Source organism: Pithys albifrons, chromosome 25 (assembly GCF_047495875.1).
Source record: "Pithys albifrons albifrons isolate INPA30051 chromosome 25, PitAlb_v1, whole genome shotgun sequence".
NCBI lineage: Eukaryota > Metazoa > Chordata > Aves > Passeriformes > Thamnophilidae > Pithys > Pithys albifrons.
Genome location: NC_092482.1, coordinates 1733537 through 1756457, shown reverse-complemented (window position 1 = coordinate 1756457; position 22921 = coordinate 1733537). Strand labels below are relative to the sequence as shown.

Sequence of the window (22921 nt, the reverse complement as noted above, 5' to 3'; positions counted from 1 at the left end):
AACTGGGATCCAGCACCCCTGAGCAGAATCCAGCATTCCCAACTGGGATCCAGCACCCCTGAGCCAGAATCCAGCATTCCCAACTGGGATCCAGCACCCCTGAGCCAGAATCCAGCATTCCTGACTGGAATTCAGCCTCCATGACCAGAATCCAGCATTCCCAACTGGGATCCAGCACCCCTGAGCAGAATCCAGCATTCCCAACTGGGATCCAGCACCCCTGAGCCAGAACCCAGCATTCCTGACTGGAATCCAGCCTCCATGACCAGAATTCAGCGTTCCTGACTGGAATTCAGCATCCCTGACTGGAATTCAGCATCCCTGGTACCCAGTCATGAGCTCAGCACCCTCCCAAGCCTGGATATCAGCCCTCATGGTTCAAACCAGTTCCAGACTGGGCATCCCAGTGCTGCACACAGAGGGCTGTGGTACATCCCACACATCCCAGCTCAGGCACTTCATCCCAGCCTGATCCTGGTGAAACAAACCCTCTCTGTGCCCTTGTCCAGCATTTCCCTCCCAGTTCCAGCAGGCAGGAGTGCTGGACTCCAGCATAGTCTTTGTGCAGGATGGAATTCCACCAGCCCAGCTCCTGTCCCTGGAAATGTCAGAGCCAGGAGATGCCCAGCTGGGAAGAAAAGGAGGAAAAACTGGAGGTAGCTGGAGCTGCAGGACTAAAGGTGGAAGAAATGAGAGGCCTGGGGTGCTCTGGGCATCACCCAGAGGGAACACCAGGAGTTGTGCCCCACGCAGGGGGTTCAGCCCCTCCCCTCTCACCCCGTCCCTGTCTGGCCACCAAATTAAAAGCGTTACTGCTCAGGGCAGCAATAATTCACCAGCGTCTAATGCTCAACATTTTGTCAGGATTATCCCGATTAACCCAGAATTAATCCTGATCTCAATGTTAACAGGATTAGCGTTAAAATCGGATTAGGTTTTTAAACCGGACCCCTTGACTAAAGCAAGGGGCCTCCCCCTCCAGATGTGCACAGCCAGCCAGATGTGAGAGAGCCAGGCAGGAGCTCTCTCCCCTGGGATGTGCTCATGGGCAGGTGCAAAGGGGTGAACCTACAGCCAGAGCCCCTGTGATGCCAACACGCAGCCCCTGCCCGACCCTCTGGAGGGGATGGCACTCGGATGTCACTCCAGGCTGGGAACACCCTCCTGCCCTCGGACACGGCTCTGCAGGGACACGGGTGGCTGCTCCATCCCTCTCTGCATTTCCCCCCTTCCTGCTGGCACCACCAGCCTTTGCCTGCCTGATAAATATTTAAAAGCCTGGATCCTCTGCAGCCTCATGAATATTGACTCTGCTGATTGCCCAATATGATCCTTCTTTACCTGGCACTGGCAGCACGGGGGGACCAGGATGGGACCAGGATACCTGCACGGGAGAAGGAAGATCCAAGGGCTGTCCCATGAGTCCAGCCATGCTTGAGTCCCGCCCCCAAAATGCTTGGTTTTTTTCCCAAAACCACAGGGGTGGAGCAGCCTCACTGCTCACCATGGGGCAGCAGAAGGTCCTGGTGCCCAGGGCAGGGCTGGCAGGAGGTTGGAGCTGGGAACAGCCCAGGTGAGGGGACAGGTCCATCCACCCTCATCCCACCCATCTCCTGGTGCTGGGCACCACCTTGGCTCCCACGGGGAGGAGAATCATTAATTATTAACCTCCCAGCAAAGGCACCTGGGCTTTTCCTCCTGGAATTGCTTTCCCTGGGTCTCAAACAGGAATGTCCAGCCTGAAATTCATGAGGAGAGGAGTGTCCTGCCATGAGACCTTGGACAAATGAGGGTCCTGATCCAGCAGCTCCCCTGAGGCTGAGGCAGTCCCAGGACATGCATTAGGGAGGGGTATGTGGCAGGAGATGCTTTTGGGGGTGAGAGGGCCAGTCCTGCCTCCATCCCTGGTGCCTCGACCCTCACCCACCCCCTCCTGGCCGTGCTCAGTCCCTGCTCTGGCACCGCTGCCTCGTGTGACAGCAGCTTCCAAAAATAAGCAAATTACTGCATCCTTCAGGGACACTGGTGGATGGGAAGGAAAGCCACGTGTGAGGAAGCAGCAGAGAAAGGGGATGGGGGGAGAGGGGACAAGTCCTTGCAAGGGATCAAAGGCTGCAGCACCAAGGAGGGGACCTGGTACAGGCTGGAAACCAGAAGGGATAAGGATCAGCAGTGTCAGTGACAGGGACTTCACAGTGGCAGGTGACAAGGCTCAGCCCTTTGGAATCTGAGGCAGGATTTGCTGGAACAGCTGTGGACAGGGAGAGCAGGCACTGGGTAATGTGTGTGGGAGTCTTTGGGGGAAAAGGCTTGGAGGGGCCAGTGCAAAGAAACCCCAAAGCCAATTTCAGCAGGATCAGGAGCAGGGAAACAGCCCCAGACCTGGGACAGCAGCCCGGCCACTGCTGCAGGTCCTGCTGCTGCTTCTCCCCTGGGTCACCCAGAAAGTCTCACCGTGCCTCAGTTTCCCCATTCCTACTCTAAGGATGCCACTTGCACCCCAAGCAACCTGATGCAGTGGGTGGCAGCCCTGCCCATGGCAGGGGGGTTGGCATGAGATGCTCTTCAAGCTCTTCCACCCCAAACCACGCTGTGATTCCATGATAATAAACACTGCCAGGATGGATGGGAAACTGAGCTCTGGAGAGCAGCTCCCACCGCAGGTCAGCAAACCAGCAAGAGCCCCAAAAGCAGAGTGAGGGGTGGGATTGGGAGCTCAGCAGCCACTGCCCCCTCCTGCCCACCCCAGAGCCCCCTCCCAGCAGCGATAGCCGGGAGGCAGCGGGAGGAGGCTCTGCGGGAGCAGAGGGATTACAGCAGCTAAGCTGCCTGCTATTTGCTCATCTCCTGCAAGCAAATACCGCTGCCTGCCTGTGATTCCGGCTGGGCAGACGCCGGGGAGGTGGAAATGGCTTCCCACAAGGAAGCTCCGTGCCATGGCAGAGGATCCAGGCACGAGCACAGAGTGGGGACCACAGCCCCAGACACTTGTTTTAAAGACAAATGTGTCCTGTGTGTCCCCTCCTCCTCCCCCCTCTCCCTCCCACATCCCAGTCACTTTTCCCTCACGAGCTTTTGCTTTGCTCCCTTTGATGTTCCTTTAAAGTCCTGGCACCAAAGGAGCTCCACTGAGGCTCTGCCTTTGGATCTTCCCATTCCTCCTCCATCCCACCAGGAGCCAGCCCACCCCCTGCATTAGCACAGCAGGAGCCCCAACTCTTCAGTGCTGCCTCAACTCTTTCCACAGTGTTCCCCACAGGATTTTTCCCCTGGATGTGCCCCTGGACCTCCCAAGCCCTACAAGCCACAGGGCTGAGATGCCCCTGCCCAGGACAGGCTGACACTCAGAGCATGGCAGAGATGGTGGTTGGGATGGGATTCAGGTGATGGAAAGGCAGGGGGGACATGAGGGGACATGTGGGATGAAACGTCTGGGGACAGTGTGATGTCCTGGACACCCCTCTGCAATGACAGCACTGCCACCAACACACACCACAAGGACCTGCCACCAACACACACCACAAGGACCTGCCACCAACAAACACAGCAGTGCAGGGATCCCCTTCCCCAAATCCAGGCCTGGACAGCCCCAAATCACTGCCACCACCTGTCCCCAGGCAGGTGGGGATGCCAGGGTGGGAGGACAGCAGGTCCTGCCCCCAGACCCATGAGCAGCAGCAACATTCCACATCCCTGGGTGTCTCTGGGAATCCAGCACAGCCCTTCCCACCACCTGATCCCCTCCATCCCCATCTGCTGGAGCTCTGGCTGCAGCTCCCCCTCTTTGGCCAAGGGATGGAGAAGGGCTGGCCCTGCACCCCCAGCGGTGGAGGATGGCAGGTGGACACAGCCAGGGACCCTAAAGGGTCATGAAAGTTTTATTTTGGGGAGGGAGCAGGGGGGTGGGAGGCAGCTTTCCCAGCTGAAGGCCCAGCCTGCAGCTACAGAAGACCCCAGGGGACACAGGTGGCTGTGGTGGCCTCAAGGAAGCCCCCAGCACCTGCTCCTTGGGATCAGTCTCCCCTCAGGGCTCTGCCCATGACAAGCCATCCCCAGCTGCCTCTGCCTCATGCCCCACTTGGTAGCAGGGTCAGGCAGCTGGGGCTGGGAAGAGGAGGATGGTTTAATCCACAACACATTCCCAGAGCAGACAGAGCCAGAAGATGCTCCCATTGCAACCAAAGTACTCCCAGGCTTGGGTGGGAAAATATGTGATTGGAGAAAATGCATCTCTGTGGCTGCAACCCCCAGGCTGCTGCTGAGGAGGGACCTTGTGGGGTGGGAGAATCCCTAAAAAGTTCATCCCCCTTTTATTTCTGAGTAACAAAAAAATCAGGAAAAATATAAAATTTGAATCTTTTGTGCCTTCCCCCTCTCCAGTCCCAGGAATGTCCCTGACAGGACGTGGCTGTGAGAACTCAGACAGCTGAATATTCAGGGAGCTGCTGCTCACACAGGTTTTACTCTGCAAACACTCCAAGAATGAAAACTCGGGACAAGTGCACATATTGGGCATTTTTCAACTCCTCCACCCTCCTCTGCCAACCATGGAAAGCCCCTGGTTTATACCAGAGGAAGAGCAAACCCACAAGGGACAACAAACCAAGGTCAGCCAGCAACACGCCTGACCTTGAAGTGTTGCCACAGCATCCCTGGGCGAGGAGGAGGAGGAGGAGGAGGAGGAGGAGGAGGAGGAGGAGGAGGAGGAGGAGGAGGAGGAGGAGGAGGGAGACATGCGTACTTCACCCTGCCACACAATAGCCCGACTGTTTGCAAGGTGCTGGCAGGAGCCACGGGGCAGGGGCAGAGCTCTGGAGCTGCCAGGAGGCTCCCAACAGCATCCCCTCTGTGCAGCCTGGCAGAGGTGGGTTTGGGCACAAAGCTCCCGGGGCAATAAAGCAAACATTAATTGTTTTTCTGTTTCTCTGTAACACCCAAGTGACAGCTCAGAGGATGGAGACAAAGATGTGACAGCCAAGGCTGGACAGAGCTGTCCCTTCCCCTCCCAGACACCTCCAGCAGAACAACCAACCTTGTTTTCTGCTCTAGAGATCCCTCAACACCAAACACAAGCTTGCAAAGCCCATTTCTCCTCCCTCTCCATCAATCCTGCAAAGTGCTGGCGCAGCATCTCCAGTCCTGAGACTCCCAAACTCGTCTCCTGCCCATCAGGGTGGGATCAGCTGGGATTTCTGGGGAATGAGGGGCTTGGGAGAGGGAGATGAGGAGCCTGAATGGGGAAGAGGTGCTGGGCATCAGCCAAGTGCAGATAAATGAAGGAGGCACCGTGTGATGGGAAGTGTGGTGGGTCCCAGAGCTCGGCAGGGTCATGAGGGAAGGGACAAGCTCAGCCCCTCAGCTCGGGGAGGAGGGAGAGGAGGAGAAGGAGGAGGCTGGAAACCAGAGCAACCCCTGTACCTCTGCCTGGGAGCAGCCACCAGGATGGAGCTCCACAGGTTGACTTCTGACCCCATCCAAAACACACTTTTTTCCATCCTTTTCCCAGAATTAAGGTCTTTGCTGTGATGAAATGACTCCACAGCAGCCGGATTTGACTGTGGGGTGAGTGGTCACAATGCAGGCAGGCCACAGACTCACCCTCTCAGAGACCAGGTTTGTATCTGCACAACTCAGCCCAAAACTATAAATCCTTCTTACAAGTTTAAGCCACTGCTGAGCTGAGAACAAACTCCTTTGGCACAGGAATCCTCAACCAAAAAACACCCCGAGCTCCCACCCCCCTCCACGGACACAGAGATGAGACAAGGGTGGCCAAGCACATGCATTTCAAACAGAAGCATGAAAAATCAGAAATACTGACCTTAAAGCTCCAGTAGTTGGGTTGCTAACAAAAAATAAAACAACAAAACGAAAGGAAACACAAAAAAAAATTACCATTAAGATTCTGCTTTGACTTTTGTTTTCCCTTTGAGACTTGTTGACTTTAAACTGCGATATTAAACCTGCTCTGGTTTCTGTCCCTCCCAACTGGTTGCTGAAGTTTCATGCTAAGGGGGAGCAGGATCATGCAGGCAGGGAGGGGAGGTGGATTAATGGGGATTGATGTGAACTGAGGTGCAAAGTGAGCCCAGCAGAGCGAAGCAGGGAGTGGGACAGCAGCCCAGAATCACTGCTGGAGTCACTGCTGTGCCCACACCGTCCTGGCACGTGTTGGTCAGGCTGCTGCAGTGCTGCAAGTCAGAATAATGTTCATTTTAAAGGGATTTTCCAGTCCCCCCCTCCCTTTGCCCCCAGTCCCTCCCTGTGTTGGGTTTGCAGAGGTGTCAGACTGATGTGCTGCGGCGAGTGACGGGCGCTGGCACCGCTCACAGCCCGGGGAGCTGCACAGCTCAGGAGCTCCCTGAGCCACCCACTGAGGGTGCTCAGCTCACTGCAACACCCACTGCTGTGGGGCAGAGACTCAGGACCCCCTCCCTGGGCAGCATCGGGATGGCACTGCCAGGATGGAGCTGAGGGAGCCCAGCAGGTCACACAACCACGGAATGGTTTGGGTTGGGAGGGATCTTAAAGCTCATCCAGTGCCACCCCCTGCCATGGGCAGGGACACCTCCCACCAGCCCAGGGGGCTCCAAGCCCCATCCCATCTCCAGCAGGAGGGAAGGTGGATCCAGTGACAACAGGTGGGATCCACCTTGCTTGGAAGGGGCTGTGCAGGTGATGGGTGGGGTGGGAGAAATGGCCACAAAGCAGCTTTTGTCCCAACAGTCTTTTATTGGGATCAAAGTTCTTGCCTTGCTCTGTTCTCCCCTTTCACACTCACCCATCCCCTTGTTTTTACATCCCATTTCTTTCTCCATCACCATCACTGTGCCCGCAAATCTGTTACTTACAGAATTATTTTTTAATTATTATTTAAATCTAAATGGAGCTCCCAGTCCCCACCAGTCCCCACCAGTCCCTGCAATGCACTGCCAAGGAGTCTCCCACGACATTGCTCTGGGAGCAGAGGGAGAAGCTGCAATAACATTAGACCATCTCAGAGTATTTATCCAAGGACTTTCCCAATCCACTGGCAGATTTGCTGCTTCCTTCCCTTCACTTGCTGCTGATTTCCCCCTTCTGCTGACAAGTCAAACAGAGGTCCAGTCGATGTGTATAAACACAAATTCACTTGTTAGACTCATCCCAAGCCTCAGCAGGACACTCTTATTCCAATTCAAGATGCTGTTCACATTAATATTCCATACAGGACCAGTAGTCCCAACCCAAGTTCACCCTCAACCAAACCAAAACTGTTTTAAAAGTGATTTAAGTCAAACAAGTGCAGCGTTTTCATGCAGACAAGCCTCAAGGCACAAAGGTCTTTTCCAAGGGCACACCGTGACTCAGAGGCAGAACAGGAATAGAAGTTCCGAGCTGTGATTACCAGGCACTATTAGATAACAACCAGCAGGATCCCAGCCTATCCTGGGCATGCCAAGTTTTTCCAAAACATTCACTGGAAAGTGGGAAACAGGCTAGGAGTGAGTGGCTTTGGGGGCTGACAAGGCCACCCATTGCATGGAGCCACTAACATGGAGCTGCACCAGCATCTCCACAGCCTCAGCTCCTGGGGCAGGATGGGCGTGCAGGGAAAGGGGTGCTGGGTGAAAGGAAAGGGGTGCTGGGTGAAAGGAAAGGGGTGCTGGGGGAGGGAAAGGGGTGCTGGGTGCAAGGAAAGGGGTGGTGGGTACAGGGAAAGGGGTGCTGGGTGAGGGAAAGGGGTGCTGGGGGAGGGAAAGGGGTGCTGGGTGAAAGGAAAGGGGTGCTCGGTGAGGGAAAGGGGTGCTGGGAGAGAGAAAGGGGTGCTGGGGGAGGGAAAGGGGTGCTGGGTGAAAGGAAAGGGGTGCTGGGTGAGGGAAAGGGGTGCTGGGTGAAAGGAAAGGGGTGCTGGGTGAAAGGAAAGGGGTGCTGGGTGAAAGAAAGGGATGTCGGGTGAAGGGAAAGGGGTGCTGGGTGAGAGAAAGGGGTGTTGGGTACAGGGAAAGGGGTGCTGGGAGAGAGAAAGGGGTGCTGGGTGAAGGGAAAGGGGTGCTGGGCAGCAGACAAGCAACACCAGGCACAGGCAAGTGACCCTGGGCACAAGGCAGGCTGGCAGCACCAGTACCCACCCAGCAAAGCCCAGATTTCAGCACTGCCACATGTCAATCCGAAGCACCCGACCCCGGGGAGAGGCTCCAGCAGCAGGAGGTGAGCAGCAGGATTGCATCAGCCCCTGAAGGCTCTGCCAGGCTGTGCCTGGAGTCGGGAATGTCTCCAGTGAAGCTGCACAGGGCAGCAGTTTTGTAACTCTGCTCCTGCTCATCAGCCTCAGCCCAGCTCCCCACACCAGATGCCACTGCCCAGGCAGGTCTGAGGGAGGGAGATACAATAAATCACTGCCAGCTTCAGATGGACAGGAGTAGATCAGTAAATCCTCCATCCCCTTCCCTTGGCAGATTCCAGCACCTGGTTCTCCCCACCTGCCCCCACCAGTACACCCAGTACCTGGTCCCCAAGGCCTGGGTGTGCTGCCTTCACAAGAGAGGGATGCCCAGTGCCCACCCCCCTCTTAACTCCTTCATGCTCTGAATGGCTGAAATGGGCCATTCCCATGAGATCTGATGTTCCAGCAGCACTGGGAAGAGCTGTGTTCAAACCAGTCTGGCCCAGTCCCCAAAGGACCCCAATGCAGTCTGTGGGAGGAGATGTTGCTCCTGACTTTTTCCTTTCTGCAACTTTTCTTTTTCCCCTCCCTGCTCTTCATTTTGCTCTTGAAAAGTCTCAGTAATTTTCCTCAGCCCTGATATTACTGATCCTATCTGGTGCCAGCCTTGGGTGTGTATTTTATTTATTATTTTAGGATGACTGGACAAGCTTATCACAAAGTCCATAAATTACATCCCCACCACACACAACCAACTCCACATCACGCTGCTGACGAGCTTGTCTGAACCCCAAGTGCTGTGGGAGGGAATCAAGAACATTCTGGAAGGATTCAGGCTGGGTAGCATGACCTGGAGCACTTGCCAGGATGGCACAGCACCCACACTCTCCCAGGTCCCTGCATCCAGCCCTGGAAAAGCCCTTTCTGTGGGAGTGTGGGAGCTCTGGGCAGAGCCTTGCCTGCAGCAGGGGGACAGGGACACGCTGCCTGCCCTGCCCAGGCCCTGCTGGGAGGCAGGACTGGCCAGGGCTGACAATCTGGTGCTGTCTGCCAGCGCCAAGCGGGCGATGGGCACCACCACGCAGACCTTTCTGGGCTCCATCTGTCCTTGCAGGCACTGCTGCCACTCTGACACATTGCCCAGCTCAGCCTCCACCCCTCCCAAACCTCCCAAAGCAAAGAGGTTGTACCCCCAGCACTGGTACCCTGCTCTGGGCACAGCGGTGATGGGGCTGGAATAGCACAGCCTTAAATGCAGTGACATCCCACTAATGTCCCCCCTAAACCCAGGGGCAGAGCAGGGACAGCCCCAGTGGGGTGCCCAGCCCCCTGCCAGCCCCCTGGCAAGCCAGCCAGGCTGGCAAGGGTGGATTTGTACAAAGAGAAGGGAAGAGGAGAGGGCCAAGGTAGAATTAACATATCGCTGGCTCTTCAAAAGCATCAAAGGGAGATAATGGTCCGAGAGAGGATTTGAAGCGACAGCCTCGTTACAAGCAATAAAGCAGGCAGCTCCTTGCAGCAGGGCTCTGCAGAAGGTGGGCAGAATTACAAAGGCTGAGATTATAATTACAATGAAAGTCGTGTCCATGATGCTGTAAAAATGATGGACTAACCAAGACTAACCCCCCCACCAAAGCACAGACGTGTCCATGTGTGTGCACAGGAGCTGGAACACACGTGTAAGAGCAAGGGGGGCTGTGAACCCACGGCCAGGAGGGAGCCATGCACACAGGGATGCTTGGAGGGAGGCACTCACACACACACACAAGCTGCAGAGAGGAAAAACAGAGCTGGAAGGATGTAATCAAGCACATTTTGGAGTTAAGTTTAAAAAAAACCAAAACTATTCTTTGTGGTTGTCCCAGGAGAAGACAGGAGGTAAATGAAATCCAAGCGAGTCACCGCCTTGACCTAGGTGGACTTCCCTTGGTTAGCAATTATAACACAAATCTGTTAGTGATTAACAAGACAGGACCAAGTGTCCCTCTAAAATGGGCAGCACAGCAGCCCCAGCACGCTGCTCTGAAGGGAGGACAGAGGCAGCTTCATCACCTTTTTAATTAACTCATTTTCAGGAGCTCCAGTTCCTGATCGAGTCCCCCCCTCAGGCACAACATCTTGACAAACACAAATCTCCTTGAAAAATAACAATAAAGTGAGTTTAATCTGTTTCTCCTTATTAAAGTTTTTTAATGCTTTTCAGCACAGGAGAAACTGAATTTAAGTGGAAATGGCAAAATGACAAGATAGAGAGTTGAACACAAACAGTGACCAGACAGAGCAAAGAGCGGCGCCAACATCGTGTGCTGCAGATATTGTCACCTGAGGACTCACAATTATTGCCAGGATGCCTCAACCCTGAGCAGGAGAGAGGCCAGCAGAGACCAGATGGGATGCAGGAGGGCTGGGGCTCATTCCCATCACACCTGGACTCCTCAGGGTGCTTGGTGGGTCACCTAAACCAGACCCCACCATGCAAAGGGCACCAAGGCACTTGTTTTGCTCTCATCTTTCTGGCACCAGCATCTTTACACAGGGCCTTGGGGTTTGCTATCCCTGTCCCCAGTTCCCAGCCCAAAGAGGCTCTGCTGGCCATCACAGATGCCATCAGAGATGCCATGGCCAGCTGTCACAGTGACTCAATGTCTGGCATAACCCACAAAGCCTTGTCCCAGCTCCACAGCTCAAACTTTCCCTCCAGGACCGTCCACTTGCCCACGCACCATCCTCCTCTCCAAGAGCATCAGCTCTTCAGCATTAACTACAGCCTTGACCTACAACGTGGTGTCTCTGGGGCAGCCCAGGCGACACCAGAGCCCAAACACCTCTGGCCATCAGTGGATTTGCATCCCCAACTCTTACTCAAGCCTCCTCCTTTCCTGATAAGCTCCTTTCCTGATGAGCAAATCTGCAATGCCTGTTTAGAGCAAAGCACCAGGCCGTGCTCTGCTGAGGAGCAGCCATGCCACTGCCTGCTGGGGCTTTACAATCTCCTTTCTGCAGCCTCCACGTCCAAGGTCAGGGACCTCTCCTGTGCTGCAGGTGCCCTGGGGACCAGCTTTGGTGCTCAGCACACCCCCAGCCTGCCTGTGAGGGGAGCAGGGGGGTCTCTGTTCCATCTCTCCCTGGCCCCTGCACCGACAGGAGCTCCCCACAGCCATGCAAAGGGGTCAAGGTCTCCTCCACCTTCCATCCTGCTCCCGGGCCAAAGGTTTTGGGGGAAGGCAGGGAAAGCGGGCAGAAGTTGGGCAGATCAGATGGCAGAGTAGCTATGGCAACGGCACGGCGTAGGTGGACCAACACAATAGGGACGTGCAAGGTAAACCCGGCAGCGAGCAGGGAGCGACAGGGAGTGAGCAGGCAGGGAGCAGGGAGCGAGCAGGGAGGGAGCAGGCAGGAAACAGGCAGGGAGCAGGCAGGAAACAGGCAGGGAGCAGGCAGTGAGCACCGCTCCGCTCCGCACCGCGCACAGCACCGCGCTCCGAGCCCCGGCACTTTGGTGTGACCGCCCTCCCTCCATCAGCCCCCCCAAACCTGGGGAAACTCATCCCTGTCATAGATCTCTGAGAAACCCAAGGGACAAGGTCTGGATCCTCCGCGGAGTCCCCCAGACCCACCAGCACTGTAACCATCCCCTCGGAGGGTGAGAGCAGCCGCAGCCCCTCTGCCTCCCCCCGCAGGGTCCCGTGGGGCACCAGCATGGTGGGGTGTCCACCCACCCTCTGCCCAGCCAGCAGCAAAGCCTGGGGTGCAGAGGACCCCAACAGACGGCTGATGGAGACCGACCTGCTCTGCTTCGCTGCCTCCCCGGCACTGCTGGTGCTGCCGGAGCCGGGCTGGAGGAGCCGCAGGCACGGCAGAGCCGGAGCCGGAGCCGGAGCTGGGCTGGACGAGCCGCAGGGACGGCAGAGCCGGAGCTGGGCTGGACGAGCCGCAGGGACGGCAGAGCCGGAGCCGGGCTGGAGGAGCCGCAGGGATGGCAGAGCCGCCGCTCCGGCTGCTGCAGGGCTGTGGCGTTCCCTCCCCTAAACCCGCTCAGCGCCAGCCCAGCACCGCGCCACCGGTGCGGGCGGCAGCACCAGCCCGTCTCGCAAGGACCCCCGAGGCCATGGGCAGAAGGAAATAAATTTGGGTTAGGAACAGCAGGAAACTTTGGGGCAGGGATGGATCAATGCCTTCACCTTGTCCGCGTGTGCCAGAGAGCAGGGAGAGGCTCAGCCCTTCCAGGAAGGAACAGCGGTGAGGAAGGGGGAGCACCGGGAACCAGGCTGTGCCAAGGGGAGTGCCCCAGGTGCATCCCACCTCCAGTTCCTGATGGGCATCTACTGGGCATCTCCCTGCTAGATTATTCCATGGCTCCTTCCTGCCCTTCCCAGGGCTGCCATCACTGTCACCAGCATATTTTTTATCCAGTTCTCTGAGACTTCAAGACCAGGTTCTATAAAAAAAAAAAACCCAACCAAGGAGGTGTGGGGTGACCCACAGAGCTTTGCACAACTGCAGCTCCCCCATTCCCAACCAAACCATGGGCCAGGGCTCTTTTAATCAGCCAGGAATTGCTCTCAGTAAGGGAAAATCCAGGAATCAATAGGACTGGCTCCGGCTGCAGTCCCAGGGACACGCACACACGCTCGCGTTACTCCGACAGCCACGCACGCTCTGCTCCACCATTACAGCCCTTTCCAGCGGCTCCCGTCGCTCTCCACCTCTGGAGACCAAGATGAGACCCCGGGAGGAGCAGTGGAGGGCCCCATTTCCCTCTCCCACCACGTTCCTGCCACCCGGGACACCTCGGGCAGCGCTCACAAGCCACCGGCCCCACTGGCTCTGCAAAGGTGGAGTGTCCAGGTACCCCCAAACCTGCCCGTGCTGGGGCACCCCCAGCCCAGCTGGGTACCCCACAAGGACAAGACCATGCCAATCCCATGCCAATGCCATGGGCACCTCTCCATGCCTGGCTCTGACACCCCTTGGGGGGCTGGAGCGAGCTGTGGGAAAACTATTCCTCTCATTGCAGGGGTCTGGCTTTGGTGCCCACCTGTGGGAAGGATGCTCGGCCAGGTGGGCTGGAGGCAAGACAAACCCCCGCAGGGCACCATCTGCCCCTCTCCACTGTCCAAGAGGGGCAGAGGGGGTCGGTGTACCCCATGGGGGGACAAGGACACCAGTGACAACACAGAACTGCACGGGCACCACCGGGGGCTTTGCATGGCCTCCTGTGCACATGGGGTGGGCAAGGTGAGCCCCCCCCAGTGCTGCACCAAAGGGCAATGCAGGGACAATCAAACTGCCACCCACTCCTGCTGCGAGTCTGGAAATCGGGGGGAACCCAAGGAAAGGGGAAGGGGGGGAGGCTGGAGGGAGAGGGGAACTGGAGGAAAAGGGGGGCTGGAGGGATGAGGGGGTGTTGGAGGGATAGGGGAGCCTGGAGGGAAGGAGAGGCTGACGGAAATAGGGACTAAAGGAAAGATGGGGCTGGCGACAATGGAGTGACTTTCCCCTCCCTGGGGCCGAACCCCGCGGGCGGGGAGAGGACACGATCCGCCGGTGCCGGGGTGGGATTGCAACCGGGATGTCCAGGTGCGACCGGGAATTTTGGGGAAGGGATACGGGGATGGATAGGAAAGGCGACAGGACGGCTGGGGAAGGGGAAGAGGCTGCGCAGGGGCAGCCGCGACACCGGAGAGATGCGCCCCGCTCCATCCCGCCCCGTACCTGCGGCAGGTGAGCACTGCGGGATCCGCAGCACCGCCCGGCCCTTCTCGGCCCTTCTCGGCCCCGCTCGGCCCCGCTCGGCTCGGCTCGGCTCGGTTCGGGGGCCGCGGGAGGGGCCGTGGTGGCGGAGCTGCCACCTCCGGCCACCTCCGGCCACCTCGGGCCACCTCGGGCCACCTCCCGCCGCCACCGCCGGCCCCGCCCCGCCCCGCCCGCGGCGCCGTCGCCATGGCAACCACCGCCACCGCAACGCCGGCAGGGGGCGCTGCGCTCCGGGGGCGGGGCCGGGGGAAGGGGGCGGAGCAAAGAGGGATGGGCACAGGGATTGGCAGGGATGGATCCGCATGGACTGACAGGGATGGGCTCATGGACTGACAGGGATGGATCCGCATGGACTGACGGGGATGGATCCACATGGATTGACAGGGATGGGCTCATGGATTCACACATGGATGTTCACACACATGCATGTGCTCATGGATTCATACATGGATGTGCTCATGGATTCACACATGGATGTGCTCATGGAGTCACACATGGATGTGCTCATGGAGTCACACATGGATGTTCACACACATGCATGTGCTCATGGATTCATACATGGATGTGCTCATGGATTCATACATGTTCTCACACATGGATGTTCTCATGGATTCACACATGGAGGCACACACACATGAATGGGCTCATGGATTCATACATGGATGTTCTCATGGATTCACACATGGATGCACACACATAGATGGGCTCATGGATTCACATGGGTGCCTTCATGGATTCGCACATGGATGTTCACACACATGGATGGACTCATGGATTCACACATGGATGTTCACACACATGGATGTGCACATGGATGTACCCACACACACAAACGGGTACCCAGACATGCACATAGATGCACACATGGATGCAGACACTCATGGATGTGCACACATGGATGAACACATGGAGGCACACATGGGGGCACACATGGAGGCACACATGGAGGCACACATGGATGCAGACACTCATGGATGTGCACATGGATGCACACATGGATGCACACACTCATGGATGGGTGTGCACATGGATTCACAGGGATGCACAGATGGATTCACACACTCATGGATGGGTGTGCACATGGATGTGCACACATGGATGCACAGATGGATTCACACACTCATGGATGGGTGTGCACATGGAGGCACACATGGATACAGACACTCATGGATGTGCACACATGGATGCACACATGGAGGCACACATGGATGCACACACTCATGGATGGATGTGCACATGGAGGCACACATGGAGGCACACATGGATGCACACACTCATGGATGTGCACATGAATGCACACATGGATGCACACACCCATGGATGGGTGTGCACATGGATGTGCACACATGGATGCACAGATGGATTCACACACTCATGGATGTGCACACATGGAGGCACACATGGATGCACACATGGATGCACAGATGGATGCATAGATGGATTCACACACTCATGGATGGGTGTGCACATGGATTCACATGGATGTACAGATGGATTCACACACACATGCACCCCTATCTGTCCCCCTTTGCCCTCCACCTTCACCCCCACCTGCAGCCCCACCTTCATCCCTACCTGACCCCCAACCTGCACCCTCCTCTACATCCCTGCCTGCCCCCCCCATGCCCACCTGCCCCCCTCCTGCCCCACAGCCCACCTGTGACCCCCAGGCGACGCTCCGTGTCCCTGGGGCTCCTCAGGGCTGTACATCCCTGCTGCCTGTTATTTATTCATTCCAAAGACGGATTTATTCCGGGCAGCTGCAAATCTGCTGCCGTCAGGCAGCCACCACCACGTTAACACTCAGCTCAAGCCTTTTCCTGGCTTTTTTTTTTTTTTTTTTTTTTTTTATTTCCCTGCAGCAGAACTGGACAAGCTGAAATCCAAGATTTTGGACACTTTTTTGGGGAGTGGAGAGAGCAACACCTCAGCTCTGGCTCAGTGCCCAACACTGCAGGACTCTGAGAGGATGGGGTTTAATCACAACACAGCTTTTAACAGGTTATGGACAAGAAACAGGCCTGTAATCCCTTTTTTTCCTAGGATTTATAAGCCATCTGCATAAAGCTACACGTTCCTGGTCCTTGTGCACCCGCTGAGCCCCGTGTGGAAAAGCACATCCAAAAGCAACAGGAATATGAGAATCAGGGATGGGCAACTGAGTAACCCCTTAAACCACAACAATATAATTTTTCTGAATATTCCTTATTTTTCCAACAGTTCCAAACTTTCTAGACATTCAGCATCGAGCACCACATGGCAGGTCCAGATGAATCCCATCTCCCAGAGCATCGACCACGGAATCACAGAACAATTTGGGTTGGAAGGCACCTTAAAGATCATCTACTTCCACCCCTCTCCTGCTGGACTTCCCCCTCCCCGGGCAGGATTTTCCCCCCAGCTCCCACAGCCAACATGCTCCAGCAGCTCCTCATCCCCATCCCATTCCCATTCCTCTCTTCAGCATTAACATTCCCATTCCACACGTTCTCCCATCTGGATTTTAAATTATTTGGCTGCCCCTCGCACTTCTCTGCACATTTACCACCAGTCTGGTGGTGCAATTATTTCCCTGGATTTTTTTTTCCCTGCTCTGTTACATACACACAAGATTAAAATGAGTCTTTCTCTCCCTTTCCCATTCCTGTGCATGAATCCAACAGCTTTTTGCTGGGGGCTCTGCCAAGCTGAAAGGGATGTTGACATTTATGCAATGTTTCTATTCACCTCTGATCTTGCAAACTCTCTTATATGTAATTTTTTCTTCAAAATCTCAATAAAACAGCAAAGCCTGGGATCTGAAATACCTCCCAGGCTCCTCAGGAACAGAACACCAAGTTTCAAATGTTTCAGGCAGACCCAATGCTGTCCCCCAATGTCATTTAAAGGTTGGCACTTGAGGTATCCAGGGTTTCTAGATTCATTTCTCCCTGTTCTTATTTACTGCCTGTGGTGGAAATGAAGAAAAAGGGGGAAAAAAAGGGGGGAAAAGGAAGAAAAACTGGGGTTTATCTGGAGGTGCTTTTTCTTTCTGTACCAGTTGCAAATAGATGATGATTGTGGTGGGGAGTGATGGACCCTCTCCAACCAAGCCCCAGAAATCCTGTCTGGGTTTGCCAATAGCTGCCCAGACACCCCCCACAGCCCCACTGGTTCAGAAATAAAGAAGATAATTCCAGAATCCAGATCATCTTTCTTTCACCTTATAAAAATCCTCTGCAGCTTAGCAGACCCTGAGCCAACACAAGCTGGATTTTTTATGGCTGCTGCTTATTTAAAAAGTCTTTTAATCACTGTAATAATAGGAAAAAAAATCCTATTTATTTACTGGAAAGTATCACTCCGTGCCTGGAAAAGTCCCTGGTCCAGCTCAGAAGTGGCAAACACGGATTGGGCCCCATGTGTGGCTGATGGTGAAGGCAAAGCCACGATCAACAATCATCCCCCAGCCAGAGTCTGGGTGTTTGGGGGTGTGGGGGGCAGTGCCAGGCAGGTGACAGCCTGGAGGAGGCAGCGGTGCCGTGGCTGCTGCTGCTGATTTTCCTGACCAAGCTGGATTTCTTTCTGCCGGGTCTGGGAGCTGTCACTGCCATCCCTCGGGGTCTATTGGAGATGATCTGAGGTTTCCTTCCAGCCACTTCCTCTGGATGCTCCACACTCCCCCTCCCCAGGGCACATTTATGTGGGGATTTATCACCAAACAGCATCACCGGTGCCCAGGCAAGGGGGGTCTGGGATCCCCAACACCCCGAGGTGCTGCCCAGACCTGGGGCACACCCAGGAACTGGGAGGGGTGTCACCCATAGGCACAGGGATGGGTGTCACCCCAGGGAGACCCCTATTCCTGGGAGGAGAGGGGGTGCTCCCCTCCAGGGATTGAGGATGCTCTTCCTCACACCTGGAGGATGCTCTTCCTCAAATCTGGGGAATGTTTATCCTCACATCTGGGAGATGCTCAATTTCAGACCTAGGGAATGTTTATCCTCCCACCTGCAGAATGCTCTACTTCACACCCAGGGAATGCTCTTCCTCACACCTGGGGGATGCTCTTCCTCACATCTGGTGGATGCCCAGTCTCACACCTGGGGGATACTCTACTTCATACCTGGGGAATGCTTATCCTCATATCCTCACATCTGGAGGATGCTCTTCCTCAAATCTGGGGAATGTTTATCCTCACACCTGCAGAATGCTCTACTTCACACCCAGGGAATGCTCTTCCTCACACCCAGGGAATGCTCTTCCTCACACTTGGGGGATGCTCTTCCTCACACCAAGGGAATGCTCTTCCCCACACCTGGGGGATGCTCTTCCCCACACCTGGGGGATGCTCTTCCTCACACCTGGGGGATGCTACCCCCGGGGCTGCCGCAAGCACCCACCCATTTCATGCACGATCCAAGCCCCCCACGAGCCTCCTCTCCTCCAGACACCCCAGGGAGTGCAAAGGGGTCTGTGTCTGCCCCCATGCCCGGAGAGGACGCCCCTTACCTGGTCCCTCATGCGCTCCTGCTGCCCCCGGAGCGCCAGCGCGTGCTGCGGGTACTTGTTCTTCAGGTGGTCCATGAAGGCATCCCGTTTGCGCTCCATCTCCGTCTTCTGGAGGCCGGTGAGGGCCTCCAGGCTCTGGGCGGCGATGACGGTGTGCCGGCGCTCCGAGGTGTGCACCAGCCCTACGTTGGAGAAGCGCCGGGTGCCGTTGCCCAGGGTCCGGTACTCCCGCGGGTACTCGGCATCGTCCGCAGAGATCATGTGGGTGCTCGTCCTTTCGGGATCTGCACGGGGTGGGAGAGCAGAGAGGGGTCAGGGCCGGCCCCACCGCCATGGGGCACGGCAGGGGGGCTGAGATTTGGGGGTGGGATGGGGATTTAAGCTTGGAGTGATGGCTGAGCCTTGCTGGGAGTGGGGTCATTCCTGGGTGGGATACACCGGGCAGGGGTGGGGGCAGGGGTTGTCCCTCTGTGATGGCAGCGGCGTCCCCACTCCTGGACATGGGGGTGGTGGTGACAGGAGGTGGGAGGGGGCAGGGGGGATGAAGGGGCTGGGGCAGTGGCAGGGATGGAGGGGCTGGTGTGCCAACAAACCCACGATGTGCAGACCAAAACAGGAATAAAACAGTGTTGGGTCACTAAAACAGCACAGACAAACACGAGAACTGGGCACTGCTCTGGAGCACAGACAGACAGAGGACATAACACAGGACAAACCAAAAAGAAAACAAAATCAGGCCAGGGTGGGGGAGGTTTGTGTCTGCCCCTCAGTGTGGACACTGTGCCAGGGGGGCAGGGCCCCCCATGCCCTGCCAGAGACCCCACTGGCGGGCTCAGCCCTGAGACCGGACCAGCCTGTGGGCACGAAACTGGCACCACAGGGATGCTCTGCCCTGTCCCAGCCCATGGGCACCAAACTGGCACCACAGGGATGCTCTGCCCTGTCCCAGCCCATGGGCACCAAACCAGCACCACAGGGATGCTCTGCCCTGTCCCAGCCCATGGGCACCAAACCAGCACCACAGGGATGCTCTGCCCTGTCCCAGCCCATGGGCACCAAACTGGCACCGCAGGGATGCTCTGCCCTGTCCCAGCCCATGGGCACCAAACCGGCACCACAGGGATGCTCTGCCCTGTCCCACCCAGCCCATGGGCACCAAACTGGCACTGCAGGGATGCTCTGCCCTGTCCCAGCCCATGGGCACCAAACCAGCACCACAGGGATGCTCTGCCGTGTCCCAGCCCTTGCCCGGAGCTCAGCCCATCCCGGGCACCCAGAGCAGGCAGTGGAGGGGGCAAGGGGGCAGACAGAGGGTCACAAGTCCAGTGAGGCAAAAGGGACTTGTCCCTTTGCTCATAATTCATTTGCTGCACGTTGTGATTCTGATTTCCAGGGAAGCTCAGTGCGAGTGGTGCTGAATGCCTGGAAGTCCCCACACGCCGCCAGCTCCTGGCACCTCCTCAGTGACTGCAGGACGAGGCCACCTCACAGCCCTCAGCCCCAGCCCTGTATCCACTGCAGAGCAGCTCCAAGGCACCCTCTTCCACCCCAAAATCCACTTTTGAGTGTCTTATGCCATCAGAGCTGGTGTCACCCAGCCCTGGACTGGTCCCAGCTGCTGCTGTGCCTGCTCAGAGCCCACGGGCTCTTTGCCACCACTCACAAGTTTGGCAGTGTGTGCTGCAGGGCCCCATCGTGCCCAGGTTTCCCTTTCACTCCCCTTTTAACCTTGATCCATTATTCATCTCCCTCCTCGTCCTTTTCCTTCCCCACTCCCTTCCTTCCCAAGCTCCTGTTAAGCAAGTCATAGAGGGTTTTTTCCTTTTCCTTTAATTATTTATCAGCCCAACATACCAGCTTTGTATCAGCCAATAGTGTCATTAATGCAGGATGGGACTCCAGCGTGTGCTACGGACAGAATTCCTCTGCTCAAGGTCGTACAAGGGGGTTTGCTACGAGCCAAGTGGGGACATCACGCGCTCTGCAAATGCCACGGGGACATCCCAAAGCCTGATTCCCATTCCCTCCTCCAAAAAACAGCCAGTCCAGCTCCCATCTCCCACAGCCCATCACCAAATGTGACCTTGGCCAGGCTGTCACCCCTCTGCCCAGAAGAAAAGAGCACAATGAGAGAAGAGCCGAAGCTCCCGTCCCTCTCCACCTTGCCCTGCCAGTCCCTGTGTCACCACAGCACAGGGGAGGGCACAGTGGCACAACCACCACGTCCAAAACACCCCAAGTTCCCCCAGGGAAAGCAGCACAGTGGGATGTCAGAGGGGACACTTTGGTCCTGCTGCTGGCAGAGAAGAAAGCAACGCAGAGAGGTGCAAGAGCATCATCCCAAGGTCCCACCAGCTGTGGAGCTGCTGCCAAAGCCCAGCACTGATGGGAAACAGATGGAGCAACTTGCCCTGGACCCCCAGCCAGCCCCTGAAGCTGCCTGCCAGCCTCTCCTCTCATGTAACAGCCCCAGAACATGTTTCTCCCTGGGATTTGCTGATATCAGGCAGCAAATTATTTCTGCCCACCCCCCCTGCCCCGCCTTGTCCAGTTGCTCAAACTCTTGTCCCATGACCACAGAGCAACAGAGATGAGTTTAGGGGGGCAACTGTGTCCAGCATCCAACACCCATCCCAAACCCAGCACTGGGTGATGATTGGCAGCACCCTGGGGCACCCTTGGGAGCAGCCAGGGCGCTCCCAGCTCAGTTTGGGGGAGTGGGACTCTGGGCACCCCATAACAGAGCCGATGTGCCCGGTGTGGTCCATCCCTGCCAAACCAGCCCCTCAGTGGTGCTGCATCCCGAGCACCACAGGGACACCCCAGCTTTGTCCTATCCCATCGGAATGGTGTGTCCAGGGAGGCTTTGAAAGAGGGATGAAGGGCCACTCTGACAGCTCCAGCTGCAGCAGTGACAGGGCTGGGAGGAACGAGCTGCAGCTCCTCTCTCAAGGAGGCCTCGAGCTAAAGGAAGATGCAAGGACGGGGATTTGGTGGGTTTTACAGGGGCTTGTTCCCTGCAACCACCTCTCTGGTGCCTCCAGCAGCCCCGGGTTCGGCAGCCCTGGGATGAGGCCGCATTTCCAGCTCCTTCCCGCCCTCCTCCTCCTGCTCTCGCTGCCGAGCCGTGATCAGCATGCAGCTCCCCGCTCCCTAATTACACGCTCCGGGAGCGGAACGCGCCAGCTCGCTGTTTCTCTGCCGACTACTAAAAGGGATGATTTCAAAGCCCTGCACAAGCTGCACAGGGGTCAGAACAGAGCTGGATCCCATCGGGGGCTCTTCCACCCCCGGCTGTGCCGCATCCGCTCCCTCATCCATCCCCGGGATCCTGAGGAAAGGAGGGTGATGACCCCCATGCCACAAACCCCATGATCCAAGAACCCCTCTAAGGCAAGAGGAGGAAAAGCCACTGCAGACACGTGTACTGTCCTCATGTCAGCCACCTTTTCCCTCCAGATATCCCACCCGGAGCGGGCAGAGATGATTGGACAAGGAGACTACCATCAACTGGGATACAGGGGGCTCTTTTGCAAAGGGACCTCAAAACACTCACAGTCAGTCGTGCTTTCCTGGCACTATCCGTGAGCAAGGAGTGCTAATCCCTCCATCAGGGACTCGCCCCAAGGAAATAATTCCACCCTGCCACCCCAAAATCCCCCCACAAAGTTGTTTCTCCTCCTCCAGTGCAGAGATACCGGACCGTGGTACCCACACACGGGCTGCCCACGACAGCAGCAGATCCCTGGAAAGTGCTTTCCAAGGCTGCTTCCAAGTAGGTCACTGGGGTGGGAGAGCCGGTGGCCGGAGCCTGCCCAGGGTGCCCACCTTGGCACTGCCCCAGCCCAGCCCAGCCCAGCAGGGTGTCCCTCCGGGCTGTGCTCCCGTGGCTTACCCGCGGGCGCAGGACGGTTCCCACGGTGGCGGCCGGCAAACCGCTCCGGCGGGAGGGGGGTGGCAGCCCCCCGCTCTCCAGAGGCTGCAGGCGGTTCCTTGGCGGGACGCAGGGCTCCCACGACAGCCAAGATCCCCCGGTAAAGCCTGGCCAGCCCCTCTCCGAGCAGCGGGAGGTTAAGGGAACGCGGTTCTCTTTGCCGATTCATCCATCCATCTTCCTCACCTGCCAGCAGAGGTGTCACCTGTGCCGGGGCACAGCCCCAGCTGCTAGCAGGGTCCGGCCATCGTCTGCTTCCCGGGAAAACAGGGGGACCAGAGGCAGCAGAGCCTGACTGTGCTTTAGGGGATGCTCTTCAGGGCAGGGAAGGCCCCCAAAAACCTTCCCGGTGCTGTGGGCGCTGCCCCGCGGGAGCCGCTCCGGGTCGGCGCGGCCGCGGGATGGGCGGCACGGTCCGCTCGGATCCCCCCGCCAGCAGCTTGGCAGGGCTTTATCATCCAAAGGATCTCTCAAACACAGTTTATTACTGCAGTTTCATAAATCTTCATGAGGCAGCAAAGCTCACGCGGGTCGTGAAAGCGGCGGCACTTAGCGGAGCATGAAAAATCGGCCGAGAAAGCATTTGGACAAAA

The 22921-nt window shown here is 56.9% G+C and overlaps 1 protein-coding gene across 5 annotated transcripts in view; it reads right to left on the bottom strand.

The window, feature by feature from the left end:
- The window catches only part of SRCIN1 (SRC kinase signaling inhibitor 1), a 49286-nt gene extending 26607 nt beyond the window's left edge, over nucleotides 1–22679 (bottom strand). For all 5 annotated transcript variants that reach the window (XM_071577322.1, XM_071577324.1, XM_071577325.1 and 2 more), the window contains exons 1-3: nucleotides 22290–22679; nucleotides 18395–18678; nucleotides 5822–5845 (exon numbers count right to left, since the gene is read on the bottom strand). In XM_071577322.1, the coding sequence (XP_071433423.1) occupies nucleotides 5822–5845; nucleotides 18395–18678; nucleotides 22290–22497 (516 nt within the window). In that variant the 5' untranslated portion in view covers nucleotides 22498–22679. The remainder of the gene's footprint in view (nucleotides 1–5821; nucleotides 5846–18394; nucleotides 18679–22289) is intronic.
- Nucleotides 22680–22921: the final 242 nt, after the last annotated feature.